Source organism: Taudactylus pleione, unplaced genomic scaffold (genome assembly GCF_031769625.1).
Source record: "Taudactylus pleione unplaced genomic scaffold, aTauple2 ptg000236l, whole genome shotgun sequence".
Lineage (NCBI taxonomy): Eukaryota > Metazoa > Chordata > Amphibia > Anura > Myobatrachidae > Taudactylus > Taudactylus pleione.
Window position 1 is genome coordinate 2855303 of NW_028284638.1, and position 24685 is coordinate 2879987.

Consider the following 24685-nt stretch of genomic DNA (forward strand, 5'->3'; position numbering starts at 1 on the left):
TACTACAGACGGCAGCGAAGGGCTGTCTGTACAGACGCCCACGCTGCCGCTCTGATCCCCGACTGGCGCCGCGACGCCAGTACTGATCTGGGGATCGCGGCGGGAGGGCAGAGTCCGTACTAGCCGGACTCTGTCTACCTCCCAGGACTGCTGCCGGAGTCGCCGGGGATTCAGGTAAGCCGCGCGTCGCTGGCTAGCGGCGGCGCGCGGAATGCCTTAAATGCAGTCCTTTAGCCTCCGGTCCGGGGGACAGACCGGAGGCTGCTGGCAGTGGCGGCGGGCCCCCCCCCATAACCCGTGGGACCACTAGACCACCAGGGATAAAGGGGCAAGCGGGAAGCCAGCATCCCTGGGGTTATGGCCAGCCAGGGGAGGAAGCCTTCCCTGTTCAGCGGCTCCTCCCCTCAGCTCAGCGCGCCTTTCAGCACGCAGTCTGGTGTCGCTGAGCTGCAGTTTCACGGCCGCCACTCCTCTGAGGTCTCCAGCGGCCATTTTCCCAGTGGCAGCGCAGATCTCAGGGAGCACGCGGACCGGTCCCCCTGTGTACCTCTCCCCTGATTAAGGACAGCGTACACAGCACTATAGCCCTCCCAGACACTGAATCTGGGCAGGTTGATTGTAGTGTAAAGGTGCAGTGAGTATATCTTCCTGCATGGTATGTGACTTTTGCTAGTGCTGCCTGTCTGTGCTTATTTTCCGCTTACTGTCAGCTTATACCTATCCCTTTACTTCTCCTACAAGCCCTGCAGGTGTGTGGGGGAGGGGCGTTTCTACTGACCTCACTTATATAGATCACGTATTTGTGAGGTCCGTCACATACAGTTGTGTGCTACTCAGTGCCATATTGTGGGCTGTTGTTCAGCACACCGGTGAGTGCGTTTTACTTCTACCCTGGTGCCAGATATATAATATATTCTGTCATGTCAGACGAGGAGGTTGAGCGCTCAGTGGCTCCGGTGTTGGCCTCCTGCGGACGCTGTTCTGCAGGAGTAGATAGGGAGGATTTGTCACAGGATCGCCTGTGTAGTCGATGCCAGGTGGCTCCTGGCCCATCCAGACCTTCTCTGGCGCAGGAACCACCGTGGGCGATGTTTTCTCAAGTGCTGGTGTCTATTGCGGACCCTGTCGGTCCCGACTGCTCTCCCTACTAGGGCGGTGCCCCAGCCGACCATCCCCCATTCCCCGGGTGTCCCGCAGTTATTGCGGAGTCCTCCTGGGTCTCAATCAGTTGGTCCCTATGCGGGGTTGCCTATGTATATACAGGCTTCCCCTGTGCCGCAGCAGCCTGTGGTACCTTTTCAGGCCCCTATGGCGACGCCTCCACCATGGGTGGATGTGCTCTCCAACTCCGTGCAAAATTTGGCGGCCGCTTCCTCGGCTTTTCAGTCAATGTTGCAGACTGACATGCCTTCTAGGATTTCTAAACGCCCACTCATGACACGGGCTGCTCAGGTATCGGACTCAGAGGGTTCCTCAGATGATGGGGAGGTCCCTGATGACACTGACTCGGACGCCTCGGTCCAGGAAATGAATACCAAGTCGTCCATTAATGTGCGAGCACTAGTTAGGGCGGTGTGAGCTATTCTTCTTATAGAGGATGAGGCACCGGTTCCTAAGTCGAAGTTTCCTAGTTTCAAAAAAACTAAGGTGGCTTCTGCGGTGTTTCCCCTGTCGGATCAGTTGACGGATCATATGGCGGTAGCTTGGCAGGCGCCCAGTAAGAGATTCCTTCCTCAGAAGCGGTTGGCTTCTAATTACCCCTTCCCTGAGGCACATTGTAAAAAATGGGAAACTCCACCGGCGGTGGATTCCCATGTCACCCGTTTAACTCGGGGCGCCACCTTACCATTACCGTCGATATCCTCGCTGAAGGATCCCACGGACAGGAAAGTTGAGACTTGCTTAAAGTCTATTTACTCCCTCTCCGGGGCGGTGGCCCGACCGTCCATGGCCATTTCCTGGGTGGCCAAGGCCATTGAGGGGTGGGCCAATGCATTGGAAGATACCTTCCCGGGCGACGCTCCGGATGTCCAGCGGGCGTTGTTGGGACAAATGAGGGACGCTGCTTCTTACATTGGAGAAGCTTCTTTAGATGCTAGTCTGCTGACCTCGCGGGTATCGGCTGCAGCGGTGTCTGCCCGCCGATCCTTATGGTTGCGGTCCTGGAGAGCGGACTCTGATTCAAAGAAAGGTCTGGAGGCCTTACCTTTCAATGGGGAATTACTATTTGGTCTGGACTTGGACAAAATAGTGGACACCCTGGCTAAATCCAAGTCGGCCTTCCTCCCTTCGGCGGCACTGCCTGCTAAGGTTCGGAGTTCGGCTTTTCGTTCCTTTCGGGTTCAGGGTAAGGCGAAAGGTCAGTCCTTCCCGAGACAGTCTGCGAGTAAGACGGCCTCTAAACCCAAGAAGCAAGCCTGGAGTGCTCGGCGCCCTTCTTCCCAGCAGGAAGATAAACCTGCGGCCTGATGGGACGGGCCTCCCTCTGGGGGACCTCAGAGTGGGAGGCCGACTTCTTCTATTTGCCCAGTGCTGGCACAATACCACCACGGATGCCTGGGTTCGAGAAGTGGTCTCCCAGGGGTACGCCCTGTCTTTTCGGCACAGACCACCCCACCAGTTTTTCTGCACAAGTCCTTCTCAGGACAAGACCAAGGCGTTACAGGTTCAGGAGGCTATAGAGTCCTTGCTGAAAGCAGGGGTCATTGTTCCCGTTCCTCTATCACAACGAGGGACGGGGTATTATTCGTCTCTGTTTCTGGTGCAGAAACCCAATGGTTCTCATCGCCCTATCCTCAACTTGAAGTCTCTGAACAAATTCCTCAGAGTTCCCAAGTTCAGGATGGAAACATTACGTTCCATCATTCTGGCGATGGAACCGAGGGATTACATGGTGTCCCTGGACATCCAGGACGCCTACCTCCATGTTCCGATAGCATCTTCACACCAGCGGTATCTGAGGTTCGCTATCTTTCAACACCACTATCAGTTCCGGGCGCTACCCTTTGGTCTCTCCACGGCACCGAGGGTGTTCACGAAGATTATGGCGGTCATGGCCGCACATCTTCGGAACCAGAATGTACGGCTGCTGCCGTACCTGGACGACCTCCTGTTGCTGGCGAGCTCCCCGGAGGTACTGCTTCAACATCTCCACCTGACGATCGCTTGCCTGCAAGCACACGGGTGGTTGATAAATTGGAAAAAGTCCTCTCTGATGCCATCACAGCGGATGGTTCATTTGGGAGCCCTGCTGGATTCGCGTCAGCAAAGGATCTTCCTGACTCCGGAGAAGGTCGCCTCCCTACAGCTGCGGATACGCAGTTGCCTGAGCCGTTGCCGCCTGTCGGTCCATTCGGCTATGAGAGTTCTGGGGTCCATGGTGTCGACATTCGACATGGTGGAATTTGCCCAGTTCCATTCCCGGCCCCTGCAGGGGCTGATTCTATCAGAATGGAACGGGTTACCTCACCGGATCCGCTCTCAGGTGCTGGTGTTGTCTCCGGACGTTCGGCTATCTTTGGCTTGGTGGCTTCAGACAGCTCATCTGGTCGAGGGGCGCCCATTTTGGATCCCGGACTGGGTCCTGCTCACGACGGATGCCAGTCTCCGGGGTTGGGGGGCAGTGACCGGCTCTTTGTCGCTTCAGGGTCGTTGGTCAGCGGAAGAAGCACTTCTCCCCATCAACATCCTGGAACTGCGGGCAGTATACAAGGCCCTGCAGTCGTCCGGCCCCGCTCTTCACGGAAGGGCGGTACAGGTGCAGTCCGACAACGCCACCACGGTGGCGTATATCAATCACCAAGGCGGAACTCGCAGTCAGGCAGCGATGTCGGAGGTGTCTCGTATCCTGTCTTGGGCGGAGGGTCACATTCCAGCGATCTCGGCGGTGTTCATCCCCGGAGTCCTCAATTGGGAGGCGGACTTCCTCAGCCGTCACGACGTGCATCCCGGGGAATGGTCGCTTCACCCAGAGGTGTTTCAGCTACTCGTGGACAGGTGGGGACTGCCGGAGCTGGACTTGATGGCCTCCCGTCACAATCACAAGTTGCCCGTTTACGGGTCAAGGACAAGAGACGCAGGTGCAAGTCTGGTGGACGCGCTGTCGGTGACATGGACGTTTCACCTGGCGTATCTGTTTCCTCCGATATCCCTGCTTCCTCGGGTTCTGCGGAAATTCAAGCAGGACGGCGGCATGCTCGTGCTGGTAGCTCCGGCGTGGCCCAGACGTCCTTGGTACTCCGATCTCAGGAGCCTCTCCATCGACGCTCCGTACCTTCTTCCTCAACGTCGGGACCTGTTGTCTCAGGGGCCCTGCCTTTACCCGGATCTGGGTCGGCTGTCTTTGACGGCGTGGCTCTTGAGACAGCCGTCTTGAGGTCTCGGGGCTTCTCCAGTTCGGTTATTGGTACCATGCTCAGGGCACGCAAGCCTGCTTCAGCACGGATTTATCACAGAGTGTGGCACACTTACTTTCAGTGGAGTGAGTCCAGACTTTATGATCCTCAGGTGTTCCGAGTTTCTAGGATCTTGGAATTTCTTCAGTCAGGAGTGGATCTCGGCTTACGCCTTGCATCTCTGAAGGTTCATGTGTCCGCCTTGTCCGTGTGGTTTCAACGGCGGATTGCAATACTACCAGACGTTCACACCTTTTTCCAAGGTGTTCTCAGGATCCAGCCTCCCTTTGTGCCTCCTGTGGCTCCTTGGGACTTGGCGGTGGTGCTACGGGTCCTGCAGGGTCCTCCGTTTGAGCCTCTTGAGGTGGTGGAGCTCAAGTGGCTGACATTTAAGACGGTTTTTCTCCTGGCTATTGCTTCGGCCAGGAGGGTGTCTGAATTGGGGGCGCTTTCCTGTCGCCCTCCTTTCCTGATTTTTCACCAGGACAGAGCGGTGCTCCGCACTCGTCCTGAGTTTTTGCCCAAAGTGGTCTCGAAGTTCCATATTAATCAGGAACTTGTTGTGCCAGCTTTTCAGTCCCCTGATCTTTCAGCTGGTGAGACCTCCTTAGATGTGGTCCGGGCGCTTAGAATTTATGTAGACCGGACGGCTTCGGTTAGGAAGTCTGATTCCTTGTTTATCCTCTTTGGTTTTCACAAGAGGGGTTGGCCTGCCAACAAACAAACGTTAGCCCGTTGGCTTCGTTCCGTTATTTGTGAGGCTTATGCACAGGAGGGCTTACCTGTGCCAGCCTCTGTTAAGGCTCATTCCACTCGTTCTGTGGGTCCCTCTTGGGCTGCTAGACGTGGCGCTTCTGCTGTTCAGCTGTGTAAGGCGGCCACTTGGTCTTCACTTCAAACGTTTTTGAGGTTCTATGCGTTTGACACCTTTGCCTCTCAGGATGCATCCTTTGGGCGCCGGGTACTCCTTTCAGCACAGGAGCGTCCCCGCCCTTAGTTGTACTGCTTTGGGACATCCCCAAGGTCAACCCTGTGGACCCCCTATGGACCCTGAAGTAGAAAACAAGAGATATGGTAAGAACTTACCTTTGTTATCTCTGTTTCTACGAAGTCCATAGGGTCCACAGGGCGCCCGCCCTGACGCACCTGGCTTCAAATGGGCTGTGTGGCTGGTCACCGGTTTTCCGTCTCCTATTGCTGTGAGTATGGTTTCTTGTGTGTTCCAGTCTTCATTCTCTCTGTTCCATATTCTCCTCCGGCCTAGGCTGCTTACCAACTGAGGTGCCTGTGGCTCGGGGGCGGGGTATAGAGGAGGACCCAAGTGCATCCTGGGAGCTAAAAGCTTAACTGTGTGGTGCCCATGGATCCTGTTCCAGCTATAACCCCAAGGTCAACCCTGTGGACCCTATGGACTTCGTAGAAACAGAGATAACAAAGGTAAGTTCTTACCATATCTCTTGTTTTTTTGGCCATATTTGTGTATTTAAAAACTTCTATATACATGATTATTCATTAGGAGGGGTGTACCAGAAGTACTGATCTATGTCATGATGTTTTTCTCCACTTTTCACCTAGTCTGCAGGTGCAAACTAAAAAAAAGTGGTTACTCCCATTGAAACCTGCGTTAACATAATGCAGCTTTCTAGTTAAATAGCAAAGAATTGCTGCTTTTACCCCAGGTACAAGTTGTGCAACCTAGTTCTTGAATAATTAATCTGCCCCTAAGGGGCTTATTTATCACACTCTGCATCTTTAATGCGGATGTGATGAATAATATATTTTTCCCCTAAATTTGCGTTGTGAAAAGTAATATTTTCATGTGAATTTACCATTATGCTCTTGGAGCGCTCCCCGACCAAGAGCTAGAAGAAGAGTGATGGCTTATGATCTGCCGGCGGCTCCTTACCTGTCTGGCCGGGGGGGTCAGCACGTCATAGGCAGTCCATGCAGCCCTCTCTTCCCTTTCATCCTGGTTATTGACAGCTGATCTTACAGAGAAGCTGGGCTCAAAACCGGCAGAGCCTAAATAAGGGGCGTAGTTTGAGACCCTCACTACAGGGTGACTTGTAGGGACTACACCAGCTGCAACCCCTACAAGCCAGATAAGGCTGCCGTAATAGCAGGGGAGTGGCTTCCCATGGGAAGCACTCTCTCTGCTATTACAGTCCGGACTGGCTGTCCCAGGGGGAGAAAACACCTCCCCCTAGTACTGCCTGTCTAGCTCTGATGATGATCAGCAGGGAGCGCTTCCAATGAGAAGGCACTACCACTGCTAGGTAGTCTCTGCGAGTGGCAGATTTTACTGGGGGGCTGCAGTCCCGCAGCCCCAGGTAAAATCCACCACTGCTTATGACATCACCCTGCTTCCTAGTTTGTCTCCAGAGCACTTACTGCCAGTGAGGGAACACAGAGAGGGATCTACAGCAGTTTTTTCCAAACTCATTCCTCAGGGAACACTAATGGGGGGTATCCACTAGACGATAAAGTTGAACGATAACGATAAAAGTGTTCGATAATCGTTCGATAATCGTTCAAACATCGTTTGAAAATCTTTTGAAAATTTGGTCTTTTAGACATCTATCATCGTGCAAACATGCTGGTCAACCTGACGATATCGTCAGGCTCAGCATGTTTCCAGATGATGGATGACCCTGCACTGAACGTCTGCTCGTTCAGTGCAGGCACATCACACGACTGACAAACGACTGCACGATTACAATGTCGTAATCGTGCAGTCGTTTTCAGATCTTGTAGTGGATGCCCCCCATAACAGTGCATGTGTTTTATTTTTCCTAGTTGGTGCACAGGTGTACTCATTACTGGCTGACACATTTTGAAAGATAAACAGGTGGAGCTAATTATTTCCCTTGTGATTCTGTAAGGAGACCTGGATATCACGCATGATGGTTCTCCCTGTGGAATCAGTTTGTGAAACACTGATTTAGACGCTCCCTATTCAAAAAAAATCCCAGATACAGTAGCTCAGAGGGTACTGTAGGTTAACACCATCTTCAGATTCCGGAGCTTGATAAATCTGACTCCATAGCAGCCCCCATAGATACCTATGAGTGGTGCTTTGTAGTCGAAAATGGAGGGGCCGCTGCAGATACGGTATCAGAGAGGCTATATCCCAGTGGTTCTCCAACTCTGTCCTCAGGACCCCACACAGTTCACATTTTGCAGGTCACCCAGCAAGTGCACAGGTGTAATCATTACTCACTGACACGTTTTAAAAGATCAACAGGTGGAGATAATTATTTCACTTGTGTTTCTGTGAGGAGACCTGGAAAACATGCACTGTTTGGGGTCCTGAGGAACGAGTTTGAGAACCTGTGCTATATCCCAAGGATCCATAATATTTGCTGGTAGCTCCGAAAAAAGGTGTTTCAGGGGATATCTTCCAAATGTTAATCGATAAATAGGCCCCTAAGTGAGCTATTTGCTACTGGCTTTAAATTCAACTTGAATAAAATGTGGTAATTGTTCTGGGAAACCAAATAAATTATCATTTTGTCAAAACGAAATGTATTGAATATAGTTGTTTGTCACTTAAGAGCACTGTAATCTAATATACAGTCTTTAATTGTGCAGAATACAGGCCACGTTTACATCAGCTTTACATGTATACTCTTTATGAAATCTCTACAACCTAAAAACATCAACAGCAATACATACACATGTAGGGAGTGCTGTTCATTCACAAAATATATCAACATTTTTATTATAAGAAACAACGTATAATAAAAACCCAATTGGGTATTCATTACTAGGTGGGATACCCAGTGTTGCCCAGGTTAAAGAATGGACTTTGAAGTACATCTGCAGCAGACTCATAAGTATGATGAGTCTGCTGCAGATGTACTTCACTTTGGATTACAGTAAAATTTGGCCATACATGTAGCCAAATTGGGTAATGTAGCCACATTGGGACCTGCCGACGTAGTTGAGGGATTCCTGCACAAACAGACAAATAGGAGTCACCTTCCAGTGAGGTTTTATGGACTTGTTTGACAGTGACCGCAAATATCAGTTTGCTTATATTGGTGCATGTGTATCCACTAGGGAGCCGGCATATCGGGCGGTCGGCCACCCGATCGCACCGCGTGGGGACTGCCTGATATGTCGGACGTCTGATCCCCCGTCGCGTCGTACGGTGCATGTCGCACCATGTATGGCTAGCGTTTAGTTTCTGCCTCTCACCCTGTTACCATTCGAAAATGTATGTCCTTTTTACTTATGTTTCTTATTTTGTTTATCGAACAAAAAATATCTGTCAAGTTTAGATTTTAGACGGCGCCTGGCATTTGTTTCTGCCAGCATGGTTTACATTTTCTGGTAAATTCTACATGAGAAAAATACATAGAATCTGTTTAAAGAAAAGTCCCCTGTCATTGCATGCCTGCTATCGGACTTTCCTACCAAGTTTCCAAACTAGTTTTATTAATCACAAACCCCAAAACACTTTTCTTTCTCCAATTTCATAAAGGTTGTTTTCCCATGTAATTATGGCACCAGTTAATTAACGGGGAAATCCAACCGAAAATGAAGTGATGTTTAGAGCAATTTTCCTTACAGTTTGTATACTTTTTATTTTTTCTTCATCTGTCTGTCAGAAATTACTCAATCAAATGTTTTGCTCTGCATTATTGTAGCAATATAAATTGTGGCGATCAAACAAAGATTTTTTTTTTTTAAATTGTTTTTGTTTTGACCAATAATTTCTGTCACCATATGTTACTATATAAAGCAGTGGTGGGCCAACAAGTGTCCCTAGGGCAGCATGTGTCCCTCTCTGCCCCAGCTCCTTCCTGCTTTTTTTGTTGCTATAGTTTGTAACACTTGTTCTAAAAGCCTGCTGATGTATTACAGATAGGTGTTAAGGGTAATATGCCTGAGATTAACAGTAATATGCCACTCTTGAAGGTTAGCTGGCAGTACAATGTGATCCCTGAAGTGTATTATATTGCCTATCACATATGCTTGATGTGACTGATGGACTCTTTATTATATAACAGCTGCTGTTCCCGGTGCTGTGTGTGTGTATATATATATATATATATATATATATATATATATATATATATATATATAAAGGGGTGTGCACCGGCCACTTTTCGTGTTTTGGATCTGGATCTTTCTTCGTGTTTTGGATCTGGATTGATTTTGCCAAAACCACCCTTCCGTGTTTTGGGTTTTGGATCTGTATTTTTTTTAAAAAAGCATAAAAACAGCTAAAATCACAGAATTTGTTGGTTTTTCTGCTCCTATGCTATTATTAACCTCAATAACCTTAATTTCCACTCATTTCCAGTCTATTCTGAACACCTCACAATAGTGTTTTTATGTCCATAAGGTTGCATCGAGGTAGCTGGTTGACTATGCTAAGCGATACGAGTGGGCGGCACAAACACGTGGCCCATCTAGGAGTGACATTGCAGTGGCAGACAGGATGGCAGTTTGATAAACTAGGTCCCAAACAGTACATAATGCAAAGAAAAAAAAGAGGTGCAACATGGAATTGTCCTTGGGCCCTCCCACCCACCCTTATGTTGTATAAACAGGACATGCGCACTTTAACAAACCAATCATTTCAGCGCCAGGGTCTGCCACACGACTGTGGCTGAAATGATTGGTTTGTTTGTGCCCCCACAAAACAAGCTGGCAATTAATCTGTCCCTGCACAAACTGGCTCTATGGAGGCAAGATGTCGTCCTCATCCACCGATTCCTCATCCTCTTCAGTTTTGTGTACATCCTCATCCTCACAGAGTATTAATTCGTCCCCGCTGGAATCCACCACCACAGGTCCCTCTGTACGTTCTGGAGGCTGGTCTCCCTGGAAGAGTTGATAATTCATTTTTATGAACATCATCATCTCCACATTTTGTGGAAGCAACCTCCTACGCCTTTCGCTGACAAGGTTCCCGGCTGCATTACACTCTCTTTTGGAGTACACACTGGAGGGGGGGCAACTCAGGTAAAATAGAGCCAGTTTGAACAGGGGCCTCCAAATTGCCTCTTTTTCCTGCCAATACGGTACGGACTGTCTGACATGCCTACTTGGATGCTGTCACCGGTGTAATCCTCCACCATTCTGTCAATGGTGACAGTATCATATGCAGTGACAGTAGACATGTCAGAAATTGTTGCCAGGTCCTTCAGTCCGGACCAGATGTCCAAACTTGGTCCTGCCTGCCTTGCATCACCGCCAGCGGGTTGCTTAGGATACCTAAGTTTTTTCTTGGCAGCCCCTGTTGCGGGAGAAAATGAAGAAGGAGCTGTTGACGTGTCACGTTCCGCTTCAGCTGACAGTGTTTTCACCAGCAGGTCTTTGCACCTCTGCAGGCTTGTGTCGGCCGTAAAGAGAGACACCACATAGGCTTTAAACCTAGGATTGAGCACGGTGGCCAAAATGTAGTGGTCTGATTTCAACAGATTGACCACCCTGGAATCCTGGCAAAGCAAATGAAGGGCTTCATCAACAAGTCCCACATGCCGAGCGGAATCGCTCCGTCTTAGCTCCTCCTTCACTTTCTCCAGCTGCTTCTGCAAAAGCCTGATGAGGGGAATGACCTGACTCAAGCTGGCAGTGTCTGAACAGACTTCACGCGTGGCAAGTTCGAAGGGCTGGAGAACCTTGCACAACACGGAAATCATTCTCCACTGCGCTTGAGTCAGGTGCATACCCCCTCCTTTGCCTATGTCATAGGTGGATGTATAGGCTTGAATGGCCTTTTGCTGCTCCTCCATCCTCTGAAGCATATAGAGGGTTGAGTTCCACCACGTCACAACCTCTTGCTTCAGGCGATGGCGGGGCAGGTTCAAGAGTGTTTGCTGGCGCTCCAGTCTTTGGCACGCAGTCGCTGAATGGCGAAAGTGGCCAGAAATTTTTCGGGCCACCCAAAGTGTCTCCTGCACGCCCTTGTCGCTTTTCAGAAAATTCTGCACCATCAAGTGTATTGTGTGAGCAAAACATGGACATGCTGGAATTTGCCCAGATGTAATGCCCGCACAATATTGGTGGCATTGTCAGATATCACAAATCCCCAGGAGTCTAAGTGGGGTAAGCCACTGGGCGATGATTTCCCTCAGTTTCTCTAAGAGGTTGTCGGCGGTGTGCCTCTTACTGAAACCGGTGATAAACAGCTTAGCCTGCCTTGGAACGAGCTGGCCTTTCTGAGATGCTGCTTCTGGTGACGCTGCTGTTGTTGCAGCGTAAGGTGATACATCTACCCAGTGGGCTGTCACAGTCATATAGTCCTTAGTCTTCCCTGTTCCACTTGTCCACATGTCCGTGGTTAAGTGGACATTGGGTACAACCGCATTTTTCAGGACACTGAGGACACTTTTTCTGACGTTTCTGTACAGTCTCGGTATCGCCTGCCTAGTGAAGTGGAATCTAGACGGGATTTGGAACCGGGGACACACTACCTCCATCAATTGTCTAAATCCCACTGCACTAATGGCGGATACCGGATGCACGTCTAACACCAACATAGCAGTCAAGGCCTCAGTTATATGTTTTGCTTCAGGATGACTGCTGTCGTACTTCATCCTCCTCGCTAAGGACTGTTGGAGGGTCAATTGTTTAGTAAAAGTAGTGGTGTTCCTACTTCCACTCTGGGATGATGAACGACTCCCAGCACCAGCGGCAGCAGTAGGCATAGCAATGCAGGATCCTCCGGAGGAATCCCGGATAGTAGAGTCAGTCATGCCAGTAACATGGCCTACAAGACTACTTCCGATCCTGGCTAAGGAGGAAATTGACGAGGAGGGAGTTGACGGTGTGGTTTGCAGGCACTTGGATACAACAGGACAAAGGGATTTAGGTGTCCCTGGACTTCTTACGGTCTTAGCCAAGTTTCTGAACTTGACAGTAACTTTTTATGAACGCGCTGCAGGTGACGTATAAGGGAGGATGTTCCTAGGTGGATAACTTCCCTACCCCTACTTATTTCTCCTTTACATATGGTACATATGGCAAGACAGTTGTTGTCTGGATTTGGATAGAAATATTGCCAGACCAAAGAGGTGGAATGTTTGGTCTTTTGCCCAGGCATGACCGTGATGGGCTTTTTCATCCCACGGACAACAACTGTCTCCCCCGCAGCCTGATTTAAACAAACCTCATCACCATCAGAATCCTCCTCGCCAACTTCCTCCTCAGCGCCAGCTACACCAGTATCCTCATCCTGTTGTACTTCAACAGTGACATCTTCAATTTGCATATCAGCAAGTGGACTGTGGGTGCTCCTTTCAGCACTTGCAGGGGGCGTGCAAATGGTGGAAAGTGCCACCTCTTCCCGTCCAGTGCTGGGAAGGTCAGGAATCGCAACTGCCACCACACTTGGACTCTCCTTGGGGATTTGTGATATCTTCTTAGAACGCACAGTTCTTCGCTGTGCTTTTGCCAGCTTAACTCGTTTGATTTTTTTTTGTGGGATGAGGGCTTCCTTCGTCATGTGAAGCTGAACCACTAGTCATGAACATAGGGTTAGACCTTAGCCTTCCTTGCCACTCCGTGTCGTAAATGGCATATTAGCAAGTTTACGTTTTTTCCTCTGATGATTTAAATGTTTTTTTAAGGTCATTTTCCTGAACTTTGTCATTTGGGATTGTATATGCCCTCTACTATGACATTGGGCATCTGCCTTGGCAGACGACGTTGATGGCATGTTATCGTCTATGTCATGACTAGTGGCAGCAGCTTCAGCACTAGGAGGAAGTGTTTCTTGATCTTTCCCTATTTTATTTTTATCGGAGAAAGTTTGGTCCTCCATTTATGTTATATTGATATATACGTGCGGCTAAGGCGCACACAAACACAGAAAATATTTTTTTATTATTGTTGGAGACTAGTGCACTTTGTGGGTTACACCACCCTTTAAGAAATGAGCCAGTCGGCTCTTTACTTATGGGACACAGGCGCACGCTTGGCGCTGCTCCTTTGTTGATGCACGTGCAGCTACAGTGCACACAATTCACAAAGACAGAAAAATAAAGAATTTTTTATTTTTTGTGGAGCACACTTTGAGGGTTACACCACCCTTTAACAGTCAGACGCACGCTTGACCCTGCTGCTTTGAGGATGCACGTACAGTGCAGACAATTCACAAACAAAGAAGAAAATATTTTATTTTTGTTGGAGTGCACTTTGGGGGTTACACCACCCTTTAACAGACAGATGCACGCTTAGCGCTACTTTGTTGATGCACGTGTGGCCAAAGTGCACACAATTCACAAACACAGAAAATCATTGTTTATTTTGTTTGTAGTGCACTTTGGGGGTTACAGCACCCTTTAACGGTCAAGCCAGCCGGCCCTTTACGTATGACACAGGCGCACGCTTGGCGCTACTTTGTTGATGCACGTGCGGCTACTGCGCACACAATTCACAAACACAGAATTTTTTTTTTTTTTGCACTTGGGGGGAGCACCCCCTGGACAACACTACAGCACCCCTTTAGGACTGGGACACTGCACAGGACTTTTGAGTGGACACAGCCCCTATGGACAACTGACTGCACAACACAGTCCAGCCAGCCCCTATGGACTTTGGAGGAGTGGACACAGCCCCTATGGACAACAGCAGCACAGTACAACACAGCCAGCCCCTATGGACTTTGGAGGAGTGGACACAGCCCCTATGGACAACAGCAGCACAGCACAATACAGCCAGCCCCTATCCACTTTGGAGGAGTGAACACAGACCCTATGGACAACAGCAGCTCAGCTCAACACTACACTACACTACACTACACAGCCCAGCCAGCCCTAACTCCCACCCTCCCTCTTCACTGTCCACAGCCGAGTGAGAAAATGGCGCCGACGCGGGTACCTTATATAGAATCCAAAACCCGCGAGACCCGGAAGGCGGGATGATGACGTTTTGCCTCAATTTCAGATCCGAGTCAGGCGGGAAAAGTCGAGCCTGACTCTGATCGGCCTCGGAACGGGGGGGTTCGGATTTCAGAAATCCGAACCCGCTCACCCCTAATATATATATATATATATATATATATGTATGTATGTGTATATATATATATATATCTCCTTCCCTCTCTTCTTGTGTCTTTAAACTTCTCCCTTCTTTCGTTTTCCCTCCTAAAGCACTTCCAATTTTCTCTTGTGCTACGCTGTTTCTCCCTTACCTCCTCTCTCTCTTCACCCCACCTCAGTCATGCTCTTTTTACACCTCTTGCTCTCCTGCACATCTTTCTTGCTCTTCTCTCCCCTTTCTCTCTAGTGTGCGCTGTGCATCACTGCATTGGTGCGCACGCAGTGGACATAACGCGCATGCTCGCGTGCTTGCATTATCTTATTAAACTTTATTGAGGACTAGTGTAATTATTTTGTATGTGTTTTGGGGTGAGCAGAGGCATGGTTATGAGTTGCTCACAGTGTTTGTAGAAGTTTTACTTTAATAAGACTTGGAGGTAGGTCCGCACTGTGCACATTAGATCCAACATGCATGCACACACCCCATTGTGATGACATCATTTTTTATCAGCACTTGATCTTATTAAATATATTATATCATTAACTTTTTTCTTTTCATCTTTACTATTGTACTTTTTGGGACGTCCTCAACTTTACTTCTCTACAGAGTGTTTTTCCTTCTCTGTATGTGGCCTATGCATCACTGTATGCCTTTTCCTTTCTTCTACTGTTATACAGTTTTAGGTTGTGGATAATGTTGAGTGATTTTCAGGTCTGTCTGTGTTTTGGTTATGAGGTGGTATGTGATGAGTAATGCTGCCCATCCACTAGACGATGTCGTAATCGTGCTGTGGTTTCTATGGTCTGCTAGTGGATGGGCAGCATAAGTATGTTTAGAGACTATAGATGTGTGTTATGCCAGAACTCTTAAAATTAAAAGATAACAACAAAAACTCTGGACATAACATCACTGACACTGGTGGGAGGGGTCAGATTTCAGGCCAACTGTCATTACATTCAAATGTGATATAATTTTTATTAGCATTCGGCCATTCGATTTTATTATATAATAGCTGGCATTATCATATGTATGAATAATGCGTAGTGACATCACATTCGTATTTGTGTACTTGAATATGTTTAGTCTATAGCAGTGTCCAGTGTGTGAATTAAACTTGCATATAGAATGTTACAGTAAATTGCACACTGCAATTGTCCAGAAAAGTAAAATGAGAACTGAGGGAAACCTTTAAATTCACCTGATTTAATTAAAAAAAATTTTAATTGTCTGCGAACTTGGAAGTTGGATAGGTTTAGGACCACTGTAAGGAAGCATCATGCTCTGGTATATATCAATGTAGTCATCCTTTAGTCTGAGTCTTAATAGAGTGTGGGGATAGAGTTGTGTGCCCCTCACTACTCCAGACATTTACTCACTGTCTCTGATAGATCAGTTAGTGCACATGCTAGTATTGGCTTCTATAAGTAAATCTAAAATATAAAAATTCACCTGATTTCATTATGGTATAAAATCTCTTCTTGTACGGTTCTATGATTACCGTACAATGTTTGTCTGACTATCGAAAAGGGGGCATGGCCCACCCATAAAGGGGAGTGGCCTCATTGCAAAGGGTCAGAGCTTCGCATAACATTCCCCTTTTCATCACTTTGGGGGCAAGCTCAGCATCCCCGCTGATGCTGGGCTGCCCCCAGACCCTCCCTGCACAGTGAAGAGATGCCGTACACATGCGCATGACATCTATTAACGGTGAAATTGATTTCTCCCAACTTCCCCCCCCCCCCCACCGCGGGACACTGCGGCTCGCGGGTGGGACGGCAGGGCAGTGCCTGAATAGCGGGACTGTCCAGCCAGAAGCGGTTGAGAGGTATGCTGTACATGTTAGTGATGATGACTTGTCTGGTCACATCTTCCCATCTGATGTGCTGCACCTCACATACGACGATGCAACATACAATGCAGTGCGGTAACAACCCTGTAATAAACATATATTCTAATCAAGGAACAGGATAAATCGTGGACACACCACAGTAATGTTTAATGCTGGGTGCACGGTCACAGGTACGGGTTGTGGTCAGCATCCTGGTGTTCGGGATGCCGACGGACAGCACCAGAATCCTGACCGCCGGGATCTCATGCCCAACCCCATAGGTACAATACACATATAAGGGGAGATGTACTAAGTCTTGGAGGATGATAAAGTACCAACCAATCAGCTCCTAACTGTCATTTTTCAAACACAGCCTGTAAACTGACGGTTAGGAGCTGATTAGTACATCTCCCCCATAATCTTCCACCATTTAACCACCAGGGGCTAGCAGCAGGAGAGTGGCACCAGCATGCAATAATATTTATTTATGCCATCAAAATAAAAGCCATGTTTCATAAAAAGCCATCTTCTACTCAACAAGTATGAGTCCAACATCGCGTCTGGAAAGTTTACATCTCTGGTAATTACTCGTACATGCTGTTTCTGTGAGACTGCACCTTTTTCAGGGGACTGCTACACAAAAAGTGCAAGTAATACCCCTTTCAGACATACAGCAAAAACCCAGGTTTTTGGCCATGAACATGCATCAACCTGGGTTTTTGTTATGTGTGAACAGAAACAACCTGGGTCCATGACCCTGCTCTGTACCAGGGTTTTTCCCTGGTGCAACTCTGGTATTCTTTAGTGTGAATGTATCCAACCTGGGAATCTTGTCTTTGTATAGACCAAAACTTTATAAAGGCTATATTCATAATTGTATTATTGTAATGATTAAAGTGTATTGGTTTTCAAATAATAAAAATAAAAAACATTGGAAACAAACAAACTTTGTGGTCTTTTACTTTAAAAATGCTAATTATGTCATTACTGTGAACAAAAAAACAAAGTGTTCTCCAAATTCCAGGGCAGATCCGGGTTCGGTGTGAACATATCCAACCCTAGAATTTACTGGGTTTTTGGTGTAGTGTGAATGGGGGTCTCAGGCTGAGGCCTGGGAATTTCCCGGGTTGATAGAAACCGGAAGTACCTGTGTATTTCCCAGGTGTAATGTCTGAAAGGGGTATTACAGGCTTAATCTGGGTACACCTTGACAGATATATTGGGCGATCAATTGATCGGCCAACATATCTGGTGTCCGTCGGTCAGTGACGTCGTTCAGACATATTGCGTCGACTGTTCTGCACAGCCGATGGACAGATATATCTGCATATATATCTGTCCATCGGCAAGTGTGTACGGGCGGTCTGCCGAACACATGCAGCCGCGGGGAGGGGGCGGACCCGCCCCCCGCAAGCTGGACCTGCGGCTGCCTGGAAGATGATCGTTCAGTGTATATGAATGACCATCATCTACAGATTTATCTGCAGATCACTCGATCTACAGATATATCTGCTAGGTGTGTACCCACCTTTATGTACAAGGCAATTACTAAACATTTGCTCACCTGTTCAACCTCATGGTGTAAGGCGTCGAGCAGCTGGAAACAATCCCCACTAACATCATGGACTGGGATGTACCATAAGCCCCCCTGTACCAGAAGTGATGCCGGCAAGTGGAACTAGAAGTGTGCTCCTTTGTCATTGGGAAGAAATGAAGGTTCCCAGGTAACGGAACCGTCGTCATGAAGAACAAACACACAGATAACTAATACATAAAAACATCTTTAAATTTAAAACCGCAATATGTATAAACTAAACAAATGGAGCTGGTGCTGAGCGTGAGAAACAATTGGTTTTGAACACATACCCAAATAACAACAACCAATATAAAAAATAATCGGAGGAACATCTGTATACACCTACAGTTGGTAAAGTCAGTTACCTAAGTGATAAATCATCCTAATTAAAACTAGATCTAATGTCAAAAGGTAAAGTGCATAAAGGGAACTGGTTTAGATAGTCAAGTTAGATAATAATCTGATCCATCCTATTAGAACAGTCGTTTCTGTACTCATGCTAGCTCACCAAACGATGACCAAAACATCAAAATATAAATATATATATATGTATGTATATATATATATATATATATATATATATATATATATATATATATATATATAATGTATATATTAGTTTCAGTACGTCCACACTCACATAAAAACATATTTTTGCTGGGGAGTCTACCAAAATGAATCCATAGGGTCCCAGACACAAAAAAATGCACTATAGTGGTGGACTCACCAGGCTTTGTACGAGGGCTGATTGAAAAGTAATGAGACTGCCACTGTTTTTCTGTCCCATAGGTAGACGTGGCAATCCTATGTTGGTTATTGTGAAGCTCGTACATCGATTTCTCTGAACCTGCGGTTGGACTGCCGTAGTCTGTTTGGTCACAGCGAGTGGAAGATCTCCGTACGTTTCGTCATGGTGGATGAGGAAGACTTGTCAGAGATGTGTGATTGAATTTTGTGTTAAACTTGGAAAAAGTGGAAGTGAAACTCATGAAATGTTATGGCAAGCACGGCTAATGGAGAATCAATTAGCCGTGCTGCAGTATTTTTCGGTGGTGGAAACACTTCAAAAAGGGTAATATCCGAGTGACTAATGAAGCGTGTCCTGGGAGACCATACACTGTGGTTACAGATTTCAACATTGCCAAACTTTATGCAAACTTTCGGCTTCACTTTGCATCTCATTCGAACGGATTCAGCATTTTGTGACAGAGGAACTGAAAATGCATCGCTTGTGTGCCAGATGGGTGCTCAGAAATCTCACAGAAGTGCAGATGCGACGATGAGTTGAATCATGCAAGAACACTGTTTGAATGTTGGAGAGGATACCCCATTTCTTGACATCGATTGTGACGAATCGTGGATTCATCATTATTATCCGGAATCCAAACAGCCCTAAAAATTCTGTGTGATTCCTTTGACATGTAAAGTCATACTTCTGCTGTTCTTTGATGCTGACAGAATAAACCTACAGCACTGGGTTCCCCATGGACAGACAATGGTGACTACTATGCAATTGTCCTGAAAACCCATTTGCGTGGAGCCATGAGGAAGAAAAGACCACATTGGCTGAAGAAATAGTAGCTTTTGCTCCAAGACAATGCCCAACCACATGTTGCTGCTGTTGCATTGGCAGCACTGACTGAAATTGATGGGACAGCACTGGAACACCCACCATAAAGACCGGACTTGGCGCCCTGTGATATCTGGGCATTCCTAACTCTGAAAAAACAACTGTGCAGAAAGAAGTTCTCAACAGATGATGAAGTGAAAAATACCACAGCTGCAGCACTAAAAGTGATGTCACAAAACGGTCTACTGCACATCTTTTGAATCGTTGTTGAAATGCTGCAAAAAATGTATTGAATGTGAAAAATGCTACTTTGAAAAAGAAAATGTTCTGATCCTGTGGAGTCATCTGATTCTGAATAAAAAATTCAGTCTCATTACTTGTGTGTATATATAATATATATACAGTCAGGTCCATAAATATTGGGACATTGACAGAATTTATTTTGGCCTCTATTCACCACCACAATGGTTTTGAAATGAAACAAACAAGATGTGATTTAACTGCAGACTTTCAGATTTAATTTGAGGGTAATTACATCAAAATCAGGTGAACGGTGTAGGAATTACAATGGTTTCTATATGTGCCTCTCACTTTTTAAGGGGCCAAAAGTAATGGGACAAACTAAACAATCCTAAATCTAACTTTCACTTTTTAATACTTTGTTGCAAATCCTTTGCAGGCAATTGCAGCCTGAAGTCTGGAACGCATAGACATCACCAGACGCTGGGTTTCATCCCTGGTGATGCTCTGCCAGGCCTCTACTGCAAATGTCTTCAGTTCCTGCTTGTTCTTGGGGCATTTTCCCCTTCAGTTTTGTCTTCATCAAGTGAAATGCATGCTCAATCGGATTCAGGTCAGTGGATTGACTTGGCCATTGCATAACATTCCACTTTTTAGCCTTAAAAAACTCTTTGGTTGCTTTTGCAGTATGCTTCGGGTCATTGTCCATCTGCACTGTGAAGCGCTGTCCAATGAGTTCTGAAGCATTTGACTGAATATGAGCATATAATATTGCCCGAAACACTTCAGAATTCATTCTGCTGCTTTTGTCAGCAGTCACATCATCAATAAATACAAGGGAACCAGTTCCATTGGCAGCCATACATGCCCACGCCATGGCACTACCACCACCATGCTTCACTGATGAGGTGGTATGTTTTGGATCATGAGCAGTTCCTTTCCTTCTCTTCTCTTCCCATCACTCTGGTACAAGTTGATCTTTGTCTCCTCTGTCCATAGGATGTTGTTCCAGAACTGTAATGGCTTTTTTAGATGTTGTTTGGCAAACTCTAATCTGGTCTTCCTGTTTTTGTGGCTCACCAATGGTTTGCATCTTGTGGTGAACCTTCTATATTGACTCTTGTGAAGTCTTCTCTTGATTGTTGACTTTGACACATATACATCTACCTCCTGGAGAGTGTTCTTGATTTGGCCAACTGTTGTGAAGGGGTTTTTCTTCACCAGGGAAATAATTCTTTTGTCATCCACCACAGTTGTTTTCCATGGTCTTACGGGTCTTTTGGTGTTGCTGAGCTCTCCGGGGGGTTCTTTCTTTTTAAGAATGTTCCAAACAGTTGATTTGGCCACACCTAATGTTTTTGCTATCTCTCTGATGGGTTTGTTTTGATTTTTCAGCCTAATGATGGCTTGCTTCACTGATAGTGACAGCTCTTTGGATCTCATATTGAGAGTCGGCAGCAACTGATTCCAAATGCAAATGTCACACCTAGAATCAACTCCAGACCTTTTACCTGCTTAATTGATAATGAAATAATGAGGGAATAGCCCACACCTGTCCATGAAATAGCTTTTGAGTTGATAGTCCCATTACTTTTAGCCCCTTAAAAAGTGGGAGGCACATATTGAAACTGTTGTAATTCCTATACCGTTCACCCGATTTGGATGTAATTACCCTCAAATTAAATCTGAAAGTCTGCAGTTAAAGCACATCTTGTTTGTTTCATTTCAAAACCATTGTGGTGGTGAATAGAGGCCAAAATCTGAAAATTCTGTCAATGTCCCAATATTTATGGACCTGACTGTATATATATATATATATTTTTTTTCTATATCCAGTCTGTGCTGTTAGTCTGCATTAGTACCTTTTTTAATACCTGAATTTTACAATCTAGCTTTAAAAAGTGATCTTATGTACTGAACATGTGGCCTCATGAAAACATGTGTTAGTGTGGTTTTTTTTTTACTTGCCTGATGCCAGGCTGGGCTTTTCCTGACATGGTTGCATCTGGTAGAACCATTCAGAAACGCCAACTGGACAGCTGCCAGAAGATAATCTTCTAGCAGCCTCCAATCTCAGAAGGACCGCTTGACCCCTGCACCTACAGCTCCGCCCCCAAGTGTGTCCTGATCACTGCTACCCAGCAGTGAATGGGCAGCCCAGCGGCACCCTCTCCTGGTGGTTTCAGTGCAGTTGAGTCTGCATTTATAAACCAAGCAGCTGTGGCGTTGCTCCCAGTGTGTCCTGATCACTGCTGTGATCGTGCAGTCAAGTGTCATACGCATCTCTGTACCATCTTCACTTGTGACTGAAGTGGCACAACTGGACTGTATCTGGACGTTCTCCCAAAAAAACAAAAAACAGTCGCTGATAGACTAAATTTTTAATTACCTGGAAAAATCAATTTGCTTATAATTACAGCTACAGTAGCCTAATAAGGCTCTTTGATAAAGCTTCCGGGATGCAGTTAATAACCCTATGATCGGGATGCCGGCTGCCGGAATCCCGCTCACCCAGAGAACACTGGCGCCGGAATCTTGACATAACTGGGGATGCCGACGCCGGAATCCTGATCGTAAGGAGACCGGGGCATGGTAAGTATTAGCCGCGGGGGGGTTAGGTTTAGGGATCCAAGGGGGACTTAGGGTTAGGTTGCAGGTGGGGGAGATTAGGGTCGGGCTCCAGACGGGGGGGGGATGTTAAGTTCATGCACCACCGGGGGAGGGCTAGGGTTAGGCACAAAGGGGGTGGTGGTTAGGTTTAGGCACTTACCGGGAGGGTTAGGGTGCGGGGTAAGAAGGTCTAGTATGAGGATACAGAAAAGGAGGGTTAGGGGGTAAATAGGACAGGGGAAGAGTACTCACCGTTCCCCTGTCGGGATTCGAACCATCGGGTTGCTGCTTTTGGTGTACTGACAACCGGCATCTCCTCAGTCGGTATTTCATACCAATCCCAAGCTTCCATATAGGAGTGAAACTGGTCAGGTACTGAGGTTCACCTCCTATTTCTGTCCATCTGAATCTCCGTGGTTGTGCTGGCAACAAATGATCCGTTCTTTACAACAGCAATATGGGACTGGACAATCTGCTTTTGAACATTCCTGCAGCCGCATTAGCACAGTATCTGCTGTCTATTCCCTGGTCAGTGAATTGTACAATAACCTGTGCTGCCGGAATTGACTGGTAATTAGTCTCCTTTATAATACTGGTTCGCTGCTATTAATTAACATCATACCTATATACTGCTTTAACACCTCTGCAGCCAGCATACCAGATTTGTCAGTGAAGATATATATACATTTAGATTTATTTGGCAAGAGCCAGGATTTTATTATGCACACTGAAAAATATTTAAATACTGTTGTGTTTTATATCAGCATTGATTTGCATGTAATATTTTACTTCTTTTTATGATCGGCATCAATTAAATACTCATTAATTTTATGTGTCTTGTTTGTTTGATTCTGCCATGTCAAGTTTTATATTATAAAGATCGCAGTGCCATTACCAGCTTATATTGTTTATGTATTTGGGTGTTCTCACATAGGTTAAGTTTACATAGGACATGTCAATGTAAATTGCGAACTAACTTTGTTCATAAGCATTGAATATATCTGTTTTCAGTAGGAAAGGATAGGACTGGGCTGATGTAAGTGTGTACTGATAATGACTAGTATGAAACCATCTCTGTGATAGGACGGTCCTATCACAGAGATGCATATGGTCGAATATCTATCTGCATTTAGTTCCATGCATGGAATGTAGGAGCAGTTATATTATTATACGCTGTCATGTGGTCATTTACACACAATGGATGCAGAGTTGGACTAAAACATTAAACATGCAGTGATATATTCACACATGCATAAATAAATGACAAGCAGATACTCAATGGACACAAATGTTCTATTTGGTTACACACTGAAGCAAAACCGTTCTCACACGGACAGCATATGCCTTCTTGGTCAGTAGGAGGATGGGGTTTTCAGGTGTGGGGGCTGTGCTTTTTGATTTTGCATCAGTACAATATTTCTCAGTTAAAGCAATTTTATTCTGCTTTTTGTTTTAACAAGAATGTGCAATAACAAACCATCTAAAACTAATTTATTGCATTAAAAGTAACCATTACTTATGGGGAGAATTCAGTCATTTTCTCGCGTTCGATCTCCTAAGTGATAGGGCAATATTCAATTGTTTGTGCTGGCAGGTGCAGCTTAATGGGCACATATTACTTATGGGATCGTTATTACAACCTATAGCGCAATTTGTTGACCGCTTTTTGCAAACAATTATGCGCAATTTTCCTAGTTACCTTAAAGATACAGGTGACTTTCTAAATAAGATTCATGAGACTGGGCTAATGTATGAGGGCTCATTTCTAGCTACACTAGACCTAAATTCTCTGTATACAATTATCTATGTGACGGGTATTGATGCTATGCGGACAGTCTTGATTGAATTTGGAAACACCGGACCACCGATTGCGTTCATCCTTGAACTCCTGGAGCTAGTGTTGAAAGAAAATAATTTTCTATATAGCAGCAGATATTACAAACAACGCTCTGGCACTGCCATGGGCAGTAACTTGGCACCTGCTTAAGAAAAATGTGAATTTACTGCTTATGTCACTAACAAGTGTTTTGGCTGTTCTGTGGTGGTGATTACATTTGGTGACCTTTATATATTTTCCTTACAGATGCAGTCTTTGCCTTTCAGCTACGTAACCCCGTTCACAATGGACATGCTCTTTTAATGCAGGACACCCACAAGCAGCTGCTGGAAAGGGGCTACCGACGCCCTGTGCTTTTACTCCACCCATTAGGGGGCTGGACTAAGGATGATGATGTCCCATTGATGTGGCGTATGAAACAACATTCTGCTGTACTTGAAGAAGGTGTTCTTGACCCAGAGACCACAGTGGTAGCCATCTTTCCATCACCTATGATGTATGCTGGTCCAACTGAGGTAAATTGAGGCAAAAATAATTCCTCAAATGTGTTAAATAGAACTCCAGCCGCCTTGTACTTTTCAGCATCACAATAGTTCTGTGCCCGTCTATGGCTATTAAGGAGTCACATTTT

At 46.3% G+C, this 24685-nt stretch overlaps 1 protein-coding gene across 1 annotated transcript in view; it reads left to right on the forward strand.

The window, feature by feature from the left end:
• Positions 1–24685, forward strand: part of PAPSS1 (3'-phosphoadenosine 5'-phosphosulfate synthase 1) — a 151217-nt gene that overhangs the window by 104836 nt on the left and 21696 nt on the right. The window contains exon 10 of the mRNA XM_088479496.1: positions 24301–24569. Coding sequence (XP_088335622.1) covers positions 24301–24569 — 269 coding nt within the window. The remainder of the gene's footprint in view (positions 1–24300; positions 24570–24685) is intronic.